The sequence below is a fragment of the Helicoverpa armigera genome, chromosome 2, assembly GCF_030705265.1.
Source record: "Helicoverpa armigera isolate CAAS_96S chromosome 2, ASM3070526v1, whole genome shotgun sequence".
NCBI classification, from domain to species: domain Eukaryota; kingdom Metazoa; phylum Arthropoda; class Insecta; order Lepidoptera; family Noctuidae; genus Helicoverpa; species Helicoverpa armigera.
Genome location: NC_087121.1, coordinates 5,015,336 through 5,038,947, shown reverse-complemented (window position 1 = coordinate 5,038,947; position 23,612 = coordinate 5,015,336). Strand labels below are relative to the sequence as shown.

The following is a 23,612-nucleotide window of genomic DNA, read 5'->3' as shown; positions in this document are numbered from 1 at the left end:
ATGTCGGTATTTAAGTATGAAACATGTGTTTGTTGCCTTTTATGAAAATGACTGTAATGAAAAGGTATGGTAGCAGATTTAGCCTTATTCTCTAGGTCGAATATAAACCTGTTTTTACGAGGATGCGTAATTATTTTACTGTCTATAAGAATTTTCTTTTCAGAATTAATAATTGTTATCAAGGATGGTAATAAACATAAACATATTAAATATAAATTGTGCTACGTGGTTATAGAGGCACTATTTTTGGTTTGGATTTAGGAAAAAGTTCATAACTTCATTACACCAACCAATGAAACGAGTAAATGATAGTGAAAAAAAAACATCCGAGTAAGAAAATTATCATTTATTTTTCAACTTCCATTTTTGTACAAAATGTGATGTGTAATTTTATAGTCTTTTGACTTGACTGAACTTTACTCTTACAAATTATATTTAAGCTTAACAAAATATAACAATCACAGTTTTTGAGGCACTATTTTTGGTATCAAAGTAAGATTTTCTTCACAAGAAAGGTCCCCATCCGATATACATCTGGCAGAGATTGTGAATGCTGGTCGCTTCCACTATCAGGTGTTCCACTTGACCTTCAGGAGACAAGGACAGTGAAAGCTGCTTGTTCTTCGTCCTCACCTTGAAAATAAAAACATAATTATAACTTTTTCATCGTCGAGACACAATTCTAAGAATGGCGTCAAAATGAGATATCACTTTACAGTATACTTTTTCGAGTGTTTCAACAGGCTTGTTTTGAAAATTACTAGCGGTTTCCTGCGGTTTCACCCATGGTCCGTGGGAACTTTTTCTGTACCTGAACAAAATATACCCTATGTTACTCGAGTAAAGTGGAACTTTCTAACAGTGAAAGAAGTTTTCAAGGAAAAAAGATCCTCCTTTTTAATCAGTTCTTTTTATAACGCACATATAAGTATAGATGACCTATCACCAAGTTCTAGATTACCATTCCATTGAGCCGTTGCTTGATATGCAACAAATGCTGCAACGCTTGCTCGTTGGTCCGCTCGCCGCAGTCGACGGGCCGCACGCGTCCCCACGACACGAGCGGATCGTACACAAACGGCTCGATCACTGACATTAGTGCCGCGGTTTGCGCGCGAAGAGCACGCATTACTGCTTCGCAACTTTTCCTGTTGCAAATAAAGTTTTTTTACATCAGTTTATGGGGTGACATAGACGTTTATTCGTTTTTTTAAGGTGGACCCCTACGTATCTATCGGTCTACTATCGGACCGATTTTTTAAAGGACGTTCTTTAGAGGATTTTCTGACTGACTTTTTGTATAACGTGAGATGATCTATTGCTATCAGTGTGTTCTATTTTTCTCCTACAAAAAAAATCGGTCACCGATTGGACGTGGGAGGGCAGCCTAAACGTCACATATGCAAGAACAGTTAGGTAATCGAGTCGAATCCAGTGATACCCTGATCTGATGAATGGTAAGATATGAGCTAATAAAGATTACATGCATACAAGATACCGTTCTTGACAGTCGGGTAAACAAGAGACACGGGTAGAACAAAACTTTTTTAAGGTTGCCATTGCAAAGTTACAAGGAAAAAACAAAGAAACCCTTATAAGGTTCCTGTTTTGAAAGAGTTTTATATTGTTGACATTTCCGCTTAGAATTGTTAAGGTTGTTACCGTTTAGTCTTGAGGAAATCAAGATATTTGCTTGCAGGTCAAAAAATCGAAGAGGTTTGTTTTTATAATGTAAATACAAACAATGTATTTTTGTTATAAGCGATATATACAATCAAATGTAAGTTTTTTTTAAGATTAAAACCACCTACATTAAAAAAGAATTTAGCTTCCGTATATAAGGTACAAAGGTAATTTTGCGCAATCTCGTGAGAACTACATAATCACACCACTGAATTGTATTCATTTATAATGTAAGTAATTTTAAAATGCCCCGACTGTGACATAAGCGTAAAAACTTATTTAAAACTATGCTACCACAACACAAATTCGTGCTTGATTTAAAAGTGGCAAAGATCGGTCATAATTAATATTTTCAGCGATCAGGCATAACTATTTAGCTTTTATAAATGAAAGACTGAATGCAGTCCAAATTAAAATTCCTATTTAAAGAAAATTGTGTCTACCGTTCCTATACTTACCCCTTTATTGTATTACATAGAAGTGAAAATGACTTACGATAATATTTTTATGCACCTACCTGAACATCCCCTCATGTTTGAGCGGTCCCATAGCAGCTTCCATGTTATGGGTAAGTCGGAAAGGCACTCGCTCGGGCCACTCGAACGCTTCTCCCTTGTTGAACAAACAGTTGAAGTCCACATGTACCGTGTCGCCGTTCGTCGAGTCGAAGGAAATATTCTCGCCGTGACGGTCTCCCAAACCTGGTCCAATCCAAACAATTGTTTAAGAAATTTATGGATAAAGGCTAATATGAGAAGCCAAGTTAAAAGAAATAATTATGTGAAAACTGAAGCGATACCCTGGCGAGAAAAGGGATGCTTCATACGTTTAAGAGTTACGGTGCCACAGATACACATAGTGATCAAAGTTTACGGGGTTAAAAAAGGAAGACATTCAAACATATACTACCTAGTTTCAATTGCCAACACTCGTACACAACATGACTTGTAGTGACAAGACACATATTGGTGGCAACTGGGAAACAATGCTACAACTTACCTAAAATGTATCCAACCATAGACATCACAGCAGTAGTTCTGATGTAAGCAGATCTTGCCTGATACCTGCAGAGGTTAAGAATTACTATTTTGCTCGTGTTAAGTTAATACATATAGCTTAGAGATCAAGGTTTTACTTACCATCCATAAGGGTCGGAGAATGATCTTCGGAACCACTCTTGGAAGACAGGCGGGTGTCGCGGCAGCAGCTGTTTCTCGTAAATACGACGCTTCTTCTCGACCGGGTCCTTGTTGGCACACATCATCTCTTTTAGCTCACGATTACTTGTGTGGATTCCTGAGATAAAACAACAATTAAAACCGAAGTGTTTCTGGAAAGAACTTTAAGCAACAACATTGGTCTACAAAATCAAGTATGGAATTTTCAGTAAGAAAAAGTAGAACACAAGGGGCCTTGCGAATATGGGAACATGGAAATCTTATCCTGGTTAAAAAAGTTCAGGACAATCAAATATTCTGTAAATTCTTGTGTCTGAAATTGGTATGTCGACTTCAACAACTCAATTTCACTGTATTTCATATTTACATAGTTCGCAATTATTCCTTACCTTTCTGCTTATAAATATGCATCAATATTGGCCTGAGTCCTACCAAGTTGGGCACCCACTCTATAAGGCCACACTCTTCATTCAAAGGCAACACACTGTATGTTCGTATGTAAAGTCTTCTCCGTCTGGTCTCCGGCGCATCTTGTAGGAAACGATTCACAACCGCATTGAACTCCATGAGACGATAGTCTTTCCGGAGATCGTCGCGAGGTTTCAGCATTATTATGTAGGATTTGCCGTCGGAACCTAGAGGTAAAAGAGGGATATAAGAACTTGCTTAGCTCTGCTACTCTCAAGTTCATCAATTTAGAAAATATGTACATAGTTTCTTAAGTTAATTATTAGCCAAAGATAAAAAGAAGACAAGCAAAAGAACAGTGCCGAATATTTACTTCATTGCTTTAGCTTTTCTTTTTGATAGAACGAAGCTCTGCATCATAAAGAAAACCAAATTCCTGTATTGTGACCTGTACCAGATCTTAAAAGGATTTAATCAGGACCTCACAGGATACTACCTCTAATGCTCAAATGATGGTAACTACCAAAATCTCAATACTCAGTTCCTTATTAGCATTCCATGTGTTATACGAGTAGTCCATATTTATATGATTTTGGTATACTATCTTTATTTGATCTGTCTTACCTTTCAAAGTAACTTTTCTAGGCTTCTGCAAGGAAGGCAGTATACTAATCTGCTCTTCAATGCCAGCGATATACACCGGCGGTTCGGTGGGTATGTTAAAGTCTATCCTCTCTTGTCGCGCCGCCTTGGACGGTAGCACTATCTTACAGAACTCTTGGAATGGCATCATTATGTGACTGAAGTTCTCAGCAGCGAGGAGACGGGGCAATGACCGTACTAGTGCAGTCACTGTTGTAGTCTGCAAAGAAAGGCATATTGCAGAGATCCATGATTCGTGATGTAATGTGGTCATTGTATTTTTTTGTAGGAAGTTCTAACTAGGATTTTCTGACTGACTTTTTGTAGGACGCGTTGCACTATACATTGCTATAAATGTTTTATTTTTCCCCTTTTTAAAAAACCGGTCGCAGAGTAGGCGGGTAGCCTTAGTAACTCACTCCTTAATAGTATAATGGTCAATTTAACAAATAAGTTTTCCCAGTAAACCTATAAGAATATACATAAATTCGTAAGGAACATTCAACAACAAAGTACATATTACGCACTATGCATAAATATGGTCGTTATTTGCAGTTCGGTTTGACACCATCATGGTAAACCAAACATTATGGGCATTCCGACAACTCTAGTCTCGTCATAGATCAACATTATGAGGCGCACGTTAGCGTGTTTAGAATTATTGTATAAACAACATGATTAAATATAGAAATTCCAAAAGTACGTAACAGTATGTATTCGACACTGATGTACTTCACCAATAAATGCGCATTTTTACAATAGTACTGGTTCACAATACTACCAGGGAGCGAGTCCATTAGGAATCACCATGTACTTATAGTTCTTTAGAAGACTAAAGAACTGTGAGCAAATACATACTATAAGTACAAAACACACTTTGTTGTAAAATGTGCATGGTCCTTATTTAATAAGTTATCCGTGTTGGTAAATCTGTACCTACTAACGTTTGTGCGGACGGGATTGTTAGAAAACTAATTGTTTGGATAACGTCTGCCGATCATAAATATCAACGTGACAAAATGGTTCGTGACTTAAACCGCCGCGATAATGTGCAAGCCAGACGAAATTACGTTAACTACTTCTAATAAGTGACCATCATTCATTGATCAAACTTAGGAGACCCCACATAGCCTTGTAGACTACCACAAATTAGTTAGTCTCGTTTTTTCATACAAATATGTAGTGATAATAATCCAATAATCACTACTACTCTAATTTTGGAATTGAGGATTACCATAATGGCTATAGAGATAAGGAAAATCTAATAATGTTCACTTTTACTATTATCGAATCATATTCAATCAATTTTGGCAATGATATCTCTATAAATACTATAATTAATGACTGAATTAAAACATCGTAAAGATAACGATCAAAGATAGATAAAAGATTTTAATTTTTCTTTTGCTTCCACACCGCTATCAGTGTTATTGAAATAAATAGGGACCAAATTAAGAGCGGAAAATCATTACTGAGATTGTATCAAAAAGGACTTTAAACAGGTGACCAAAGTTCCTACCTATTACTCAAAGGAGATATCCTTTTCCTTACACTTGATATGGTAATCTACTGTAATGATAAGCATACCTACTCATTTATGAGTGTGAATAATTATACAGTCCCAGCTTTACGGTATTGTGATAGAGCTAATCATTGAACGTAATGCTGATATCTGGTGCAAGGCCATCGAGCTTGCTTCTCACAATCGAAAGGGGTGGAAAAACCTTTTGCGAACCCTATGTCCTTGATGTCATCGTATAGTAAGAGGATGTCATCACCATCAACATAGTTATGAGCAGTACATTATGATGAAAATTATACTCCTAGATAACGAATGTCGAACTTACCGAAGAACTCCCAGCAATCGGTTTATTGCACAATTCGATCAATTTCTCAGCCAGTTGAGTGAAATCACTGATCAGTTTGAGCATGCTAGGCTCTTTAAGCCTGGGGTCGGTGAACACATCGGCACAGCGTTTGATACGTTGAGGGTAACTGGATTTGATGACACTCATCATCATCCATAGAGTGTGTTGGGGGTACGCTAGGATTAGCTTCACTATAATCGCTTTTAGCTGTAGGTAGACCTGGAAGATAAGTGTTTTACTGAGAATCGTTTACTCATTATTGGGCACTTGGAAAAACCAAAAGTTAAGAAAACAATAATTCATGCATTAAAAACTTATAGCCTATAACAGGTTTCTATGGATAACCGTACAACAGTCTTGCTGTGTGTGATTAAGTAAAAATTATTTGTTTGTAACCCTTTACTCTAATTATTAAAAAATACTTATTATACAATGTATAAACCTCTTTGTAATTACATAATTTTTCACTAATGTATATTTGCTATATTATTTACATTTAAACTAAAATCCAAATAGTAAAAACCAAAAAAAAACTACCTTTATTTATTTATAATAATTACCTCTTTAACAGGATGGCAGATTCTGGACACGATTTGTGAAAACGCCGTCAGGTACAAATACAGAGGCAGTCTCTCCGAGTACGTCTTGATGATTTCCGTCATCTGAGCCAGCACCGAGTGAGCGCTTGTATCTGTTGATGTTACTTCTACTTCTAGCCTACAAATAAAATTATTAAAAGATCTTCAAAAGGTGAAAATCAGAAAAAAGCGAAAAATGCGGTAATGAGCATCAAAAGTTATTCTTTATTTACCCTATGATTTATTGATCTTTTAATTTTTTCGCCGAAGTTAATGGCGGATCGCAGCCAACTTCCGAGCATGGGTTCGCGTAGTTAACCTATGCGTACCTGCGTGTGAGGTGTACTTTCTACACCTGAGTAACCACTTTTATATCTATTTCTGCGCAGCTTCTTGTGCGATGTTCCGAGCCGCCGTAAAGTTTGACACGATAAGATCTTGTGTCGTGTTTATACTTACCATATAGAGAGCATCCTGGGCATGCTCTGGTAGAGATACTTGTGTCCGTACTGCAGCGCCTTGCCGTAGCTGTTGAGTTGGTGCTGACACTTACCATATAGAGAGCATCCTGGGCATGCTCTGGTAGAGATACTTGTGTCCGTACTGCAGCGCCTTGCCGTAGCTGTTGAGTTGGTGCTGACACTTACCATATAGAGAGCATCCTGGGCATGCTCTGGTAGAGATACTTGTGTCCGTACTGCAGCGCCTTGCCGTAGCTGTTGAGTTGGTGCTGACACTTACCATATAGAGAGCATCCTGGGCATGCTCTGGTAGAGATATGTACTTGTGTCCGTACTGCAGCGCCTTGCCGTAGCTGTTGAGTTGGTGCTGACACTTACCATATAGAGAGCATCCTGGGCATGCTCTGGTAGAGATACTTGTGTCCGTACTGCAGCGCCTTGCCGTAGCTGTTGAGTTGGTGCTGACACTTACCATATAGAGAGCATCCTGGGCATGCTCTGGTAGAGATACTTGTGTCCGTACTGCAGCGCCTTGCCGTAGCTGTTGAGTTGGTGCTGACACTTACCATATAGAGAGCATCCTGGGCATGCTCTGGTAGAGATACTTGTGTCCGTACTGCAGCGCCTTGCCGTAGCTGTTGAGTTGGTGCTGACACTTACCATATAGAGAGCATCCTGGGCATGCTCTGGTAGAGATACTTGTGTCCGTACTGCAGCGCCTTGCCGTAGCTGTTGAGTTGGTGCTGACACTTACCATATAGAGAGCATCCTGGGCATGCTCTGGTAGAGATACTTGTGTCCGTACTGCAGCGCCTTGCCGTAGCTGTTGAGTTGGTGCTGACACTTACCATATAGAGAGCATCCTGGGCATGCTCGGGTAGAGATACTTGTGTCCGTACTGCAGCGCCTTGCCGTAGCTGTTGAGTTGGTGCTGACACTTACCATATAGAGAGCATCCTGGGCATGCTCTGGTAGAGATACTTGTGTCCGTACTGCAGCGCCTTGCCGTAGCTGTTGAGTTGGTGCTGACACTTACCATATAGAGAGCATCCTGGGCATGCTCTGGTAGAGATACTTGTGTCCGTACTGCAGCGCCTTGCCGTAGCTGTTGAGTTGGTGCTGACACTTACCATATAGAGAGCATCCTGGGCATGCTCTGGTAGAGATACTTGTGTCCGTACTGCAGCGCCTTGCCGTAGCTGTTGAGTTGGTGCTGACACTTACCATATAGAGAGCATCCTGGGCATGCTCTGGTAGAGATACTTGTGTCCGTACTGCAGCGCCTTGCCGTAGCTGTTGAGTTGGTGCTGACACTTACCATATAGAGAGCATCCTGGGCATGCTCTGGTAGAGATACTTGTGTCCGTACTGCAGCGCCTTGCCGTAGCTGTTGAGTTGGTGCTGACACTTACCATATAGAGAGCATCCTGGGCATGCTCTGGTAGAGATACTTGTGTCCGTACTGCAGCGCCTTGCCGTAGCTGTTGAGTTGGTGCTGACACTTACCATATAGAGAGCATCCTGGGCATGCTCTGGTAGAGATACTTGTGTCCGTACTGCAGCGCCTTGCCGTAGCTGTTGAGTTGGTGCTGACACTTACCATATAGAGAGCATCCTGGGCATGCTCTGGTAGAGATACTTGTGTCCGTACTGCAGCGCCTTGCCGTAGCTGTTGAGTGCGTACAGGCGCCGCGACCACATCGTGTTGGTGCTGACACCATCGCCTGTGCTTACTTTCTCGTAGTAAGCTCCTAGGCATACCTGTGAAAAAAGTATTATAAAAGGAGTAAGTTATGTTTAAGAACAATTGTGCCTTAAACTGCCTTGAAAGATTATTGGCTCATAATTTTAATTCGTCAAAAATATTGTTGACAAACCCACCCTTAGGTGTAGCTCAGGCAGAACACAATGGCGGCTCGCAACTAACTTCAGAACACAAGTACTCGCATGTGGCCCATTCCCCTCTGCACCTTCGCCACCCGTTGAAAGCGTTGAAGTATGTTTCGTAGCAACTCGAGAAATTTTTCGATCCAACATAAAGTTTCGCTACTAAACTAGATACATCTCACACAAAGATGGTAAAATGTCACACCAGCCATAAATGTAAGTCTGAATGTTTATGAAGCACTTACCAAACTCTTCTCCCACTGTTTGAACACTTCTACAGACTCTTTGTAGTATCCGATATTGACGTCAACATCGACGTTTGTGGTCTCGTCATTATACTTGGCTATCAGTAGTTTTGCTTTAGCACATATTTTCCTGAAATTACAAGTCAAACATTGTACAAAGAAAAAATAAAGATGAGTCGATTTTGATACGGTTTTCAGCATAGTAGTTGTCAGACTTACGAAAAGGTTTTAGGTATATTATTGAATTTAGTATTTTTCTTTTACGTTTAAAATACAGTGGAGACATACCTCTGATCATTATTGAGCTGTTCCAACATCGGATACGTATCGTCCAAGCCTCGTCTCAGCGTAGTGAAGGCGTGCTCATGCTGTCCTCGCGCCCAGTACATCTTGGACTTCTCTATGAACAACTCCTCGGGCTGGTACTCTTCAGCATTCAGCACGTACATGTATGACTGGAAGAAATGTTATTGGTAACTGTATTCAAATTAAGAAACTGGGTAATTTAACTATGGTTATATAGTGATATACCTTCTAATATAAACCTACAAATCACCACGCTTTGTTAAAAATAAACTACATTTACTGGGTTTATAAATGAGGTTTACAACTTTCAAATAGCTGGTTCGATGTATGGCAAGCAATAGCGCGATTAGGGCCTTCCATAAATAATATAATATAGTTATGTATTTGTAATAATAGTTTAATTAATTAAGTACCTGTTGGAATATCCCAGCCTTCCTGGCGTGTTTCGCGCTTTGCAACCAGAGGTCCCCTATGCAGGCCTTCAATCGACCCGCTGTTAAAGGATGTGTTGGCTCCAATAATTGCTGAAATCATACACTTAAATAACAAAATAACCAGATTCCATAAAGTCAATGAAACAATAAAAGAATGAGGATAACGTCTTTTTCATAATAATTCATACAATTTAAAGGACCAGACCAACACATTAATAAAATTATTGAAATTATAATAATTGAACCTGTGTTTGTTGCAACAATATCCTCCTGAGTCTGAGCAGCGGTTCTATAGTTCTGACATCTGACTGCACAACTGACAGACGTCGTCTCCATTCATCCAGCAACTGATTCAACATCTCTGTACTTTGGCGATCACCATCATTGTGATCTTTTAATCTGTAAAACATGGGTTAGCTCTTATTGTGGTCCCGTTTTCCGACTGCCAAAAGTGAAAGATAAAGACGTTGGCAAAAAATTTATTTAGCTATGATTCAGATATTCCTGTCATTACCATAAAGATGATGACTGAACATTATGATACCAATACCAATCCCTTATCATATCAGATGCACTGCTATCTTGTGACTGTAAATTCTTAATATACACTCTTTTGCAAAAAAAACGGGCACCTATGCGAATCTTAGTTTTAAGGACTTTACGTGTATTTCAAAGGGTTTTAATGATTGTTATATGTTTCTAGCATCAAAAGGGTTAGCCAAGCATGCGTGAGAGTGTATTCTAAATTTGAATTTTGTATAATTGCTAAGAAATTGGTTAAACCTTGTTTTGGACTAATTGCTGGCAGAAAGTTCGTCGGGGTTTTGAAAAGTTTTTTTAAGCGATTTTCAGAAAAGTGATAATGCAGTTTTAATTAACGATTAATGTACCTTTTTGTTAGATCAAAACATTTTTGAAAAACTATGCGTACTTGATAAAATTTTCACCTGCTCTAAACGGGCTATACTGATGATTGATGGCAATGTTAAGAGTTTCGGTGTTTTAGTGTAAAGCGTTCTACTGTTTAGATATTGTACTCACGTGTTTTAAAATATCGCTTTTACATAATTAAACACTATTTAGAGGAGTATCAGTACATTGGGCTGCGACAAAACCAATTTAAAGTAAGCAGTGCCGATCACAACTCGTCTCCTTTCGGACTTTGACATTTAAAAAATACCAAATTTTGTAATAAATGTTAAAATTAACCACATGAAAAATTATGAGGAGGGTTTAAGCTATTTAAAAAGTCAAATTATTGCCGCGTTGAAGCTCTCGATAACTCCATAGGTATCGGGTTACTAAACGATTATTTAGCTGGAAGGGAGTCAAGAATTCAAAATTATTGGCCAAACGTATGTTTTCTTAAGAAATGAGCAGATAGCCAATTATTGTTATGATTTAAGCAGGAAAGTGCTGTAGATGCTAGAAAATCTCGGTGCAGGCAAGTTTATTTAATAAAATGTCAGTGGGATGAAAACACGCTATTTGAACGCTCAGACTCATAGATCTTCGGAGGTCTACGGAGTTTCCCAAGAGACGAGGTTGTTTGAAAATCAATGATTACGAGACCTTAAGACCTCGTGCTCACAGTCTATGTGCTATTTTCTGTATTTTGTAGAATTTCAAGACTTTTAAAAATGTCAAAGTCTGATAGGAGACGAGTTGTGATCGGCACTGCTTACTTTAAATTGGTTTTGTCGCAGCCCAATGTACTGATACTTCTCTAAATAGTGTTTAATTATGTAAAAGCGATATTTTAAAACACGTGGGTACAATATTTTAACAGTAGAACGCTTTACACTAAAATACCGAAACTCTTAACATTGCCATCAATCATCAGTATAGCCCATTTAGAGCAGGTGAAAATTTTATCAAGTACGCATAGTTTTTCAAAAATGTTTTGATCTAACAAAAAGGTACATTAATTGTTGATTAAAACTGCATTATCAGTTTTCTGAAAATCACTTAAAAAAACTTTTCAAAACCCCGACGAACTTTCTGCCAGTAATTAGTCCAAAACAAGTTTTAACCAATTTCTTAGCAATTGTACAAAATTCAAATTTAGAATACACTCTCACGCATGCTTGGCTAACCCTTTTGATGCTAGAAACATACTACTATCATTAAAACCCTTTGAAATACACGTAAAGTCCTTAAAACTCAGATTTCGCATAGGTGCCCGTTTTTTTTGCAAAAGAGTTTAGTAAGTTCAACTCAGTCGTGCGCGCGGCCTTTTGTGTGGGTAATCCTTGTACATATACAGTGACTTTGTGTGCGTGACAAGAGGTACAGTCAGGTACAAATACAGTTATTTAGGGGTTGTATACAGGTGTTTACAGAAAAATAGTTATTACGTAATTTAGTGTTAATTTTTTTATGATTCTGAATCGCGCTACTTGAAAAATCAAATGATGAATTTTCGGATTCGCTACTCTCCAAGGTGAATTATAAATTCTGACTCCATGTCAAAATGTCTATAGTATTCTTCTTTTTTCTTTTGTACATGTCGACAAGTATTACCCCAAATCACTTCATCAATTTGACTTAAACGTTCATTTATGAGTTTCATTATTTCCGTCTTATTTTGGCCGACATAATGCGAGGCAATATATTTTTTTTTAATTCCCCACACATTTTGTTTACATTATTATACACGATTACGTTTTTTTTTTACATTCTTAGTCCACACTTTTATTTATTGTCCGCGTACCCCGAGCTAGAAAATATGTAAGGAGTATTTAATTCATCTTAGATATTTCACCTCATTTATTTCTTAGACACTGTCAATGTAAATTTGAAAAGACGTATGAACTGTACTATAACTTATTAAATAATAAAGGGCTTTGAATGTTGTTTCATTGTTTGAAACGCTTTACCCGACTCCTTAATAATTTATCCGTGAATAACTAGTATTTTTGTAAACGACTGTACCCATAAAAAAAGCGATAAGAACACGTCATGCTCGGACGACGTCACTGTCACACAAATGAAAGTTGTATATTTACAAGCCGACGCACACATAGGGCCGCGCGCAAATCTGAGTTGAACTATCTATAATGTTATGTTAAATATTCTATACATAAGCGAAAGTAATCAAACATACCTCTGCAACACTTCTTCAGCATGACTAGTCTCCGTAATTATGTGTAGTCCAAGCACACTCTGGTACCCGCTTCTCAAAGCGTTCTCTCCTTTACTCTCGCAGTCCATCTGAGCTAGCAATCTACTGGTAGTGTCTCTACAAGATATGGTGAAGGCTTCGTGGTCTTGTTGACGATACGCGAGTAACGTACGACCCATGAGGAGGCCCCAGTTCTCTTTGGATGGTGGCTGTGGATAATAGAATTTGTATTAATAAAATCTGTGTTTGTAAGGTAGATGTTAATATAACTAGAATTAAAAACACCTTTAGGAATTTTGAATGGCTTCCCGAATACTACTGACACATTGCTGTGGTAAAAACAATTTTTGGTGGGGATTCGAACCCCTCCCGCTGTGGGTGCACTTTGAGGGAGAGTCAGACTTTTACTGACTAAAACCCATAGTGTTCCTTCTTAAGCCTTTTATGTACCAGAACCGCGGTAACTCTTTCGAACAATCCCACAGCCCCAGCAAGGCCATGACAAACTTCATGTAGAAAAGTTGCAATTTTAGTTTTGCATTATGGATCGTAGGCAGGTAAATAATAGGGATGGCAGGTCAACAATAAGGTCTTCAACTCAACTTACCACAGGTTTCTTACAAAGTTCATCAAGTTCCTCGAACCGTCCGAGACGCCACAGCGGTTCAGCTGACAACTCCTTCATACCGTCCTCGTCTTCATGTTCACTGAGGAGCCTGTATGCTGTGAACGGCTGGTCAAGGCCTAGGTAGCAGTCGATCATACCCTGATAGAAAGATATTTTAACAGTAAGTATTAAAAGTACTCGTAACGTTCCGGCTCCGAAAAACTGGAACGCGAAAATTAATAGAAAACAGATTTTTTAGAAAACTGACATTTATATCGTCGGTAAACTTGGGCGTTTAGGCGATCATTCTTTCACAGATATTGTAAGAGACAGACTGTGGAATTCGTGCGCAGCAATAGCTTAAAAATAATTATTAGAAAGGAAAAACTAATTAGCTTATTAATTATCATTCAAATAGCTATAATTTAGTACACACCGACCACTGGTGCAACAGTAAGAAAAAAATAGAATTTAATATTTTCTAATACGCAATTACCTGTAAACTATGTCTATCCAACTGGCCCTCTTGTGCCAATCGTTCGTAGCAAAGCGCTGCGTCTTGTAACCTGCCCGTCACCACTTGAGCCAAGATCAATTCCTTTAGAGATGGCTCAGATCTCTTCATTGACAATATACCTGGAAAATAGAAGATTTGCTAGCACTATAAAATACATATAGAATATGTATATGTAGTTCATAGTGTTACTTGACATATACATATACAATGACAAAAGGCACGTCTATTTTTTCTTCGAGTTAGAAAATCAGGTAAAATTATTATTATCAGGTAACAATTTTATGAATATCTAGGGAGTACAAGTTTAAATCCAGGTACTAATGGGTAGACCTCCCTTGCTTTTCAGTCTCACTGAATCGGATGGTCAGAACCTTATAGAATCTTGGAATAAATGCATATCAATAATACAATTTCATACCAGCAACAGAATCAGGTTCATCCAACAAGGCGTATATCTCCGCTAAGAATGGCAGTTGTTCCTGCATCTTATCTTTCCTCTCGTCCATATAGAACTCTAGGTACTGCAGAGCTCGCTCCAACTCGCCACAGACGAAGTTCCCGCGAGCTATCGTTAGTTTGTCGAATTTGTCTAGAAATGATGATATTGCTCTGAAAAATAACAATAAGTGTAATGTTACGATTAATCTATCTATACTAATCTATATAAATAAAAATGAATTGTTGTTCGTTAGTCTGATTAAAACTCGGGAACGGCTGGGCCGATTGAGCTGATTTTGGTTTTAAAATGTTTGTAGAGGTCCAGGGAAGGTTTGAACGATACGAAGTTCGCGGGATCAGCTAGTAGGAAATGTGTTTTTGTTTGTACCCTAAAGGCTCCGAAATTGTTGAACCGATTTGAAAAGATATTTCGCTGTTTGGAAGCAACAAACTGTTCTCCGAGAGGCATAGGTCATATTTAATCCGGGTACGAAACGAAGTTCCCCGTGACGCGGGGGAAATTGTAGGAAACAGCCCAATCAGCTAGTAAGTAGTAGGATATAATTAGTGTCTATATATTATTTGTAGATACTGTAACTTTTTAACGTACTTGTAGTTTTCATTTTCCATCGGACGCTGCTTTGAGTGACACCACTCCAGTAACCATCTATTTAAGAAATCCAGCAGCGTGTATATTGTCTTACTGCATTTGCTCTGAAAATAGAAAAAATACTCATCTAAGGCACATTCAATTTAAAATCAACCTACCCAAGTAGCATTCGGGGTTCTATATAAGATGTCTAGTCGTCCACATGTACTCTACAAGCTGTGTATGTCAGCTGTACATGAGCTGTATAGCTTGCTATAATGCTTTTATTGAACCAGTTTGGGCACAAATTAGACAGCCTTAAGTTCACTATGGCTGTACATTAGAAGTATAATAGCATTATAATAGCAGTCTAAGTAGTAACATCGGACTTAAGGCTAACTTACGGCATTATATGGAACGCAGTGTGAACCATTCAACGTGCATGAGTGTAATAAAGAGTAATAAGTGGCTAAATACACAGCCTTCACAGTTAAAATCGGACAAAAGTACTCCAGTAAGCTACCTTAAATTCACTTGTGTCCTAAATTATTTCCACATTTTAATATATTAGTTTGACAATTCTAAGCAAACTAACTCCAGCGGATTATTATTATAATATAACACGCGGTAGTACCTGTTTTATATACTATATCATGTTAATGCCATGGGAATGCAACTTTATCGTGAAATGTATACATATTGACAATTAAAATTTTCACGCGCCTCTGTAAAAACGCTTTATTCATTTTGAAATATTTAAAACTGGCTGAGAGGAAACTTTACATCTTCAGTTTTTGATATTTTATTGGCATTATAATTATACTACGGTAATTAATTTTAACATGAAACCAAAACTCATTCGCTCTATCTGCGTATTTTGTGATAAATCTGCATTAATCTTGTAGATTTATTTGGTAAATATTTTAGGTTAGGTAGAACAAAATGGTGGAAATGAAATACGGCTATGTGAACTGTTATATAGCCCTTCTAACAGCCTACAGTCCACATGTGAATCATTTAAACACCTCTGTACAGATAGTAAAAAAAAGGTTATTTTAAGTGTCACAAATAAGTCCTAATACAGCTACTGGCTGTATAACAGTCTAAGACAAGTAGACATAACAGCCTTTGGCTTTATAAATGACCAGAAGTGTTCTATTAAAATGCTAGCTCTATAACATCGAACAAGTAGGCCGTTAAACAGCGGTTGCCGTATCTCTACCCTACTATAATGCTCTTGGTCAGAAAGCTGACTGAAGGATAGTTTTTAGAGTATTATAACACCCATAACCGTATAAAAGTATTACTCTACACTCCTGTAAGTCCCTTAGACAGGCATAGGTATAATTAATTACAATAATGCAGCTAATACATCACGAGTGAACTGTAGTAATGCTTTAAGTTCACCTTGGAACTAAATGTGTACTCTTAAATGGAACAAAATGCTACTTGGGTAATGTCTATTGATAGTGAGTTGAAATTCGCACAGCCAAGTGAAGTTAAAAAGTTAAAGAAATGTTACCTGATTGCCTTCTTCAGTCTGTACGGAGTTGATGCTAGGAGTCATTCTGATATGTCGCAGCATTTTGTACTTGTATCTCTCTATGGATACTGCATTTTCAGTTTCGAAATTCTCTAGACCTGAAAGAATTTCATAAAATTTCAATTTCAATTGCAAAAATTACTCGATGGATTTTGATGACATTGGCAGTAATATAGCTTATATCGTATACATCAGAGTAACATACAGGTCATTTTTTATCTCGGGTCGGGAAGTAGTTTAACCAGGAAGCGGGTGAAACCACTGGAGAAAGCTAGTACACAATAAACAGTAAATGATTTTACAAATTACTTACCTATGACAGCTAAAATCTCCTCTTGTATGTACTGTGCATTATTCTTAGACTTGACCGCGTGCAGCAAAACGTAAGGTAGAAACAGAAACAGGGTTCTGACGTCACGACGCATGCTCGGGTGCACCGTGCGCAGGAGTTCCCGAATGCTTTCCGATTCTATTAGTGGAATTAATTGTCCAGCCCAACTGTAATAAAAAATAGGGTCATTTTTTATGTATTTTTGTATGAAAAAATTAAATAAAAATGGAATTTATTGAATAGTTTTCTTACTTATGTGCCCATTCTAAAAAGGTAGTTGCGTAAGTCGAACCAAATAATGGATGCGCTTTCTTTGGTTGAGATGGATATGCTAAAGTATACCTGAAAATTGAGATTAATTATATTTGAGAATGAAATTAGTTCACAATCACAGCTCATATTGAAAGAAGAATAAGCTGAAAGTTTAGCATTTTATAAGAAGGTAGGTACCTCGAACTAAGTAAAGGATGCATAATTTGATGCATGTGTTCAGGAAAACTCTCCCATACGTCTTTTTTGCTGCCAGTCGGTGATATGTCGTAAATCTTCAATATCTCCTGAATTGTTAGAGCGTAACAATCCATGTTCTGAAATTGTTTACAAAAACAATATTAAACTACAACTACAATAAATGTTCCATATGGTAAGGCAGTAAGTAGATTGATCATGCCAATGCAATTTTGCAATTCAGAAAAATAAATTGTTTACAAATATTCAGAAATTCACAACAATAACATTTAAAAGGATTATTTTTTTTTTTCAAAGATCTTGTATGGACCCTAATACACAACTATAATCTTCCTACACTACATACCATAGTATCCTTCTCATACTGGAAGGCTCTAGAAAGTTCCACTAACGCCGTGGCAGCAAAGCAATCATCGCCTATAGAGAAAGCGAAGGGCGAGCGATCGGGCTGCACATACTGCCGCGGCAAGTGACCTGCCTCTATGGCACCGAGTTGACCCAAACAAGCCCCGCTTGAGAGACTCACTTTAGCGTCCGGGTCTTTGCAACCTAGAATATAAAGCAACAGAAATTAACGAAACGCAATACTTAGAAAGGTGAATATCTTTAAAACTGTGAAATAAATGTAGAGGTACCTATAATATCTAGTCAAAATCTAGTAAAAATACATTTTGCTTAATTCAAATGTACCCACCTAATAGCAATGAGTCTATCAACTCCACAATAACAGGGTCTATATTTTTGCCACCAAATATAGCCTTATGTATCTCCGATCTATTACCCTTCAGCAACTTGTCCAGATGTGAGAACGCATACGCCTTTATACATGGTATATCATGATTCAAGTGCTGCAAATACCACTTGATCTTATCCAAAAAGCCATCAGGCTGAGTTCTCTTCACATGTCTCTTTATAACCATCTTTATTTTATCAGATATTTTCGTATCTTCTAAGAAGAAAAGGTCGGATATATGAGAACTCAATAAATTCTCATTGTTCAAAACAAGGTAGTGGAATATTTTATTTATTTCATGAGGTGCATATTCCAATTGCTGTAACAGTGATACTGCCAAGTTGGACATAAGAGGTCCTAGAGATATGGTATCAATGTTATGTATGAACGCGCCCCACGCTTCTGCCAGAATTTTTGGAAATTCCTTCGCCAAATGGAGAGCAGATCTCAGAGTAGCCAGCACCTTGAACCTCAGAGGCGTCAAGTATTTTACTCCCATCAGTTGCATTATATCCGGAAAGCTTTTTAATGCCTTTCGCTTCACTGACAATGCCACTTTCGCGTTAACTAACTTGTGGTCAAAATAAGCCAGGACTCCTAAAAACTTCGGGTTCAAAAAGTCCGCAATTTGTGATGTGCTCATAGTCATGCTTCCAGTTGGTGTTGACACATCAGGATCATGACAAGCCAAATATCTACAAGCTTTCAATACTTTTTCAGCATCACAGCAATATTGTAGCAAAAATTCCGTCAATATTACTCTAAAATGCCTCTTTATTAGGTTCAATACAGAAGTTTTGGTAAGCTTCGCAATAACTTCGAGGCATTTTTTCTGTACTTCGTTGGACTCGGTTAAAGAAACGTGAACATAAATGTGGGGGAATCTTTCAATCAAGAAATCTGAAACTGAGCATTGTACTAGGGATGCGATTTCTTCAATCATAGATGGAACTTCTTTTATAGTTACAGAATATGGCATCAAGTATGGCAGGAAGTGATGTACGTCTTTAGAAATGAAGTCTCTGTAGCCAACGAAGCCGAAAGCTCTCACAACTTTGAGGAGTGATATAGCAAAGTCTTTGCCACTGTACAAGCTACACTCAACAAACAGCTTACAGTAGTCTTTCTTATATCTGTGGTAAACTTGGTTAGGCGTATACCCGTGGAACTCACAGACATCTCTCAGACTAACCACAGCCTTTGGTCCAAGGGAACACTGCGGATGCATTATAAAATAAACAAATAGTTTTGTCACTGGCAAAATTACTTTGTCATTGGAACACAACCCAAAATCCTTTATGAGGTTCAGTGTGGTAGTCTGATGCATGTTATCATTATTTTCTAAACTAGCCCTTGTTGACTTTACCAGAACATTGACACATAGACTAAAAGCTGAGTCTTTGTGAGTATTCCATTCAGGGTCTTCTTCAACCTGAAACAAGATAAATTATTCAAACAAATCCTGTCAAACTGAAGAAATATTTCACAAATAACACAATGAACAGGTACTCACACAAGTATTATCAATAAATGGTCTGAAGGCTTTTAGAACTTGCTCACTGTTGTCCTCATTCAAAATCTCACCAGGTACTCCATAATTGAGTACATAGAAGTGATGACAAAGTCTGCCAAGCAAGTCCCAGTAGCCACTGCTTTCTAGTACCGCATACTGTTTCCAGTTCAAAAACTTTGCAAACAAACCTTTAAGACTTGTTATTGTTGAATGTTGATTTGGATTGTAAGTATTGCTCTCAGAGTAAACCTGAATTTTATGTTGATTGACTATAGCCAAAAAATCTTCCGAATATCTATTTTTGTCTAACATATGACATTTAGAACATATGAGTAGTAGATTTATTGCATTGTTTGTAAATATGCAATGTCCAAAACAGTCTTTTGGTATAGTTATGACAATTTCATAGGTTCCTAGTGACATGCAGACAATGGATGGTAGAACAGAGGCCACATCAGTCTGAATATCGCAGTCTTTTGTCAGAAATGCTGGCATTAATAGATCACCTATGAGCTTGCTTGCAGAAAACATTTTATTAAGCATCAGTAGTGGAGATAGTTGTATTACCTGTAAAACATAAAACATTAGTAAGTTACGTGTGTAATGAAAGATAAATTAGGTTCGAATTGATAAATAAATACTTACTTCTTTATACATGTATGTAGTCTTATTTTTAAGAAAACCATTTATTAAATTATGCGTTATACGGGTCCATGCATCACTTGGTTTAACTTTAAGAATCAATTGAACTATTAACATATATTTCAGGATCATTGATCTGATGTTGTCACTGTATCCTGAAGTTATTTCGGTTGTTGATGAACCAAAGTTATTGATGACCCTGTGTTCGGAGAACTGTGTGCTACTTTGTAAGCATATTAGTTGAAAAATTTTGTTATTATCTTCTCCAGACGGTGTTTCGTACAAAATAACAGTGCTCAATAGGATATCCATGTACAATTTGGTACAGTTAGTGTCTCCTAGAATAATGCTCTTGTTATGCCCAATCAGCTTTGATAATGCTCCCCAAATTGTATGAATATCTTCTTTTGCTAGCAGCTCAATCTTAGGTTTTTCTTGCAGTTGCTCACATTGAATTTTGACTTGTTGCAGTATCCCCAAACAAGAAAAGCACCTCTTCAAATGGTAACTTATTAAAAATATATCAATTTTACTGTCCTCACAGGCTTTTATTGATTTTATTACATTTAGTACTTGTTTGTAAAACCAACTCCCTTCTGAGTCAATAGGGGCATTTCCTTTTAAGTTAGATTTAACATGTGCCAGTATGTGTCTGCAGGAGTGCTCCCTCAAAACATCAATTTCACTAGCATCCATATTTGATACATTTATTAAATCTCTTGGAAAATCAACATTTCTGCTCAATGATAAACATTCTAATTTCAAATCATTACTGAATATTTTACTTCCTGGTGTCTTTAGAATGACTGTACAAATATTCAAAAGAACTTCTTTAATTTCATTATCAGGATTACTATTGCTTTTCATAAAGGTACACATTAGTTTATTTAAGCCATTCAAATACATGGCATCTATTTCTCCTTTTTCAAAATATATGCTTAATGACTTTAACAGGGTTTCTAAGCAGTAAAGCAGATCATGATAAACTGATGGAAAACATTGATAGAACTTGCAAATGCCAATTTGCTCATAATTACTTATCAAGGTTATGAAAAACCTGAGGGAGTACAATTTTAAATCAGCACTGTAATGTTCAAGCATGTACAGAATATCAGTGAACAGCTCGCTATACTCCTTCTTGTGTTTGTTGATATAAATTGAATTTGTTGCTAGAGTCTCTGCGAGAAGCTGTAATGTTAAATCTATTAAGGTTTTGCATGTTTGCAAGTCTTTTACATTGACATAAATAGGTTCCAAGTTGAGTTGTACATTAGGTATTTCTATTTGTTCAGATGTAAAGTTTTCTAGCAGCAGTTCATTTGGTTTTTCACCTTGATTCCTTTTGTAGTACTGAATTAGTTTTGTTAAAACAGAAACATACTCTGAGTGCAAACTATTATAAAACGATGCAGCATTCATGCACAGTATGTTTAAAATTTTCAATTGAGCGTCCTTGCTTGATGCATGAATCCTAGAAAATAAAAGTAAACACAAGAATATTAATGCTATATCAAACATCTATTATGTTGAATTAACATTTTAAAATTGAAAGTTACGGTAATATTTACCTATTTAATTCTTCAACAGACCACACATAAAATAATCTACCGACAAGCCATGTGTTGAATGCATGATAATAACTGTCTGGATATTTGGAGGATCCTGCTCGAGGAACTAACACTTCAGAAAAATCTCTGTAAGAACAACATGACAACTTAATTAAAGAGAAAAACATGTTCTCACTGTACTTGGAATTTAATTTTTGTGAAGCAGTTACAAAAGTTTTACTTTGGCATTTGTGTTCAAAAGGCACTGTGTTACATGTTCGCTCTGTAAAATCAAATTTAACTGACTTACCCTGATAATTTCAAGATAGAAGTAAGCAGCCTGTCCAAACCTTCAGCTGCATGCTCCAAGTTATTAAATAGAACCATTGTGGGAGCATTAAACATTTGCCACACTGCAAATGGGCCATCCTGATTGTCGTCCTCCATTTCAGCAATTACTTAAATAACTTCCACTCGCATGAATATAAATTATTTAATATAAGACTTCCAACTTTTTAATCAGCTTTTAAATTTTATTTAACAGGCAAAACAATAAAAATTGTGAAACAAACAACAACATTGATAAAGCTAAAGCATGACATTGATGACAGACACTCGCTGATATCAATTCGCGTTTCCCGCCAGTTTCCTTCAACATGTCGAAGCAAGTTTGTGTTTTTGTTCACGTTCGAAAATGTATGTGAAAAATAAAGATGATATTCTCGTTTACATACTTTTTGTGAACGTTTATAAAATTGTTTTGGAACATCATTTGAAAAAAGTGATTGTTTCTGAAAGAAGGAAAATAAATCGCAATAAAGATGGCTATGAAGCGGTAAATCTTCTATACAGAGAATCCTTCGTATGATTCATAGGCCGAAAAACCTTATAGGCAGCCTCCGATCACAAAGCGCGACTGAGAGTTAAAGGAATTTTGTTTGGAGTAGTGTGGAGAGTTCACACTTCACACATTAGCCGTGCGTCGCGGTGGACATGGTAGACACTAAAGGCGATAGGAATCGTTCACTAAAAAAATCGCTCGCGGCCATCATAGTGTGTGGTGGTGGTGAGTGAGATCCACAAAAAAATTGCAAATTCTCTTTCCTCTGCTCTACTTTGCACGATTAAGGGCTTATTACACTATACTAAATTCAATCGTCTAAATAATGCAGTTACGAAATTCAGACAAATGTAATTGCATTTAGGAAGGTAGGTTTCACTGAATTATTTAGAAACCTAATTAGGCTACTAAATTTAGTCAATGAGGGTTTTTGAAATTTTTTCTGCCACCGGGTGGCGCCACGTATGCGTCTGGTCCAAACAGCTGTCAAATAGTATGGAATTGTAGGTGCCGAACTTATTGTTTATTGAAATTCTGTTATATTGGAAGTGTTATTGATTTTATTATGGACTACGGTCAGAATAAGGTTTCCGAACTAAAAATTGAGCTAAGAGAGAGGGTGCAAAAGTCACTGGTACTAAGGAAAAGCTTGTTGAAAATTTTTTTAACACAATATGATTTAGTTTTTTTTATTTACTCAACCGCAATAGTAAAACAATAATGCAGTGCTTTAATTATAAAATAAAAAAAACACTAAAATCGTTCACTATTCATAGTAAAGATAAGCACTTTGACAGTTATTTGGACCTGACGACTCGGTGCTGCCACCTCGTGGACGCCATTTTACGAAACCCTCATTGTAATAAGCCCTTTAGCTTACACAGCTTTCTAGGGGTTCGATTCTGCTAATTTTTACTTAAGCGACATAAGATTCACATCCGACTGAGATCCAATCACGATTGAAGCGTGTGTGGCATTCCTTTATTTTATCTTCGTTTTTATTATTTTTCAATAATGAATCATATTGTC

General features: G+C 37.2%; 1 protein-coding gene and 1 long non-coding RNA gene across 3 annotated transcripts in view; one reads left to right on the top strand and one right to left on the bottom strand.

The window, feature by feature from the left end:
- Nucleotides 1–6,489, top strand: part of LOC135117878 (uncharacterized) — a 69,688-nt gene extending 63,199 nt beyond the window's left edge. For both annotated transcript variants that reach the window (XR_010277220.1, XR_010277218.1), the window contains one exon: nt 6,351–6,489. This is a non-coding gene — a long non-coding RNA (uncharacterized LOC135117878). The remainder of the gene's footprint in view (nt 1–6,350) is intronic.
- Nucleotides 332–22,361, bottom strand: LOC110375320 (serine/threonine-protein kinase ATR). Its single transcript, XM_064038257.1, has 29 exons — nt 22,053–22,361; nt 21,764–21,889; nt 20,199–21,666; nt 19,554–20,120; nt 18,002–19,472; nt 17,654–17,856; nt 17,290–17,426; nt 17,092–17,181; nt 16,822–17,006; nt 16,488–16,606; nt 14,987–15,090; nt 14,357–14,547; nt 13,918–14,057; nt 13,422–13,580; nt 12,797–13,023; nt 9,936–10,089; nt 9,670–9,780; nt 9,239–9,405; nt 8,951–9,080; nt 8,419–8,579; nt 6,340–6,496; nt 5,759–5,998; nt 3,894–4,131; nt 3,251–3,496; nt 2,823–2,979; nt 2,683–2,747; nt 2,201–2,384; nt 962–1,148; nt 332–633 (listed from the first exon to the last, which is right to left on the bottom strand). The coding sequence occupies exons 1-29, from the start codon at nt 22,187–22,189 to the stop codon at nt 505–507; spliced, it is 7,650 nt and encodes a 2,549-aa protein (XP_063894327.1). The 5' UTR covers nt 22,190–22,361; the 3' UTR covers nt 332–504.
- Between the last annotated feature and the right edge of the window lie 1,251 nt (nt 22,362–23,612).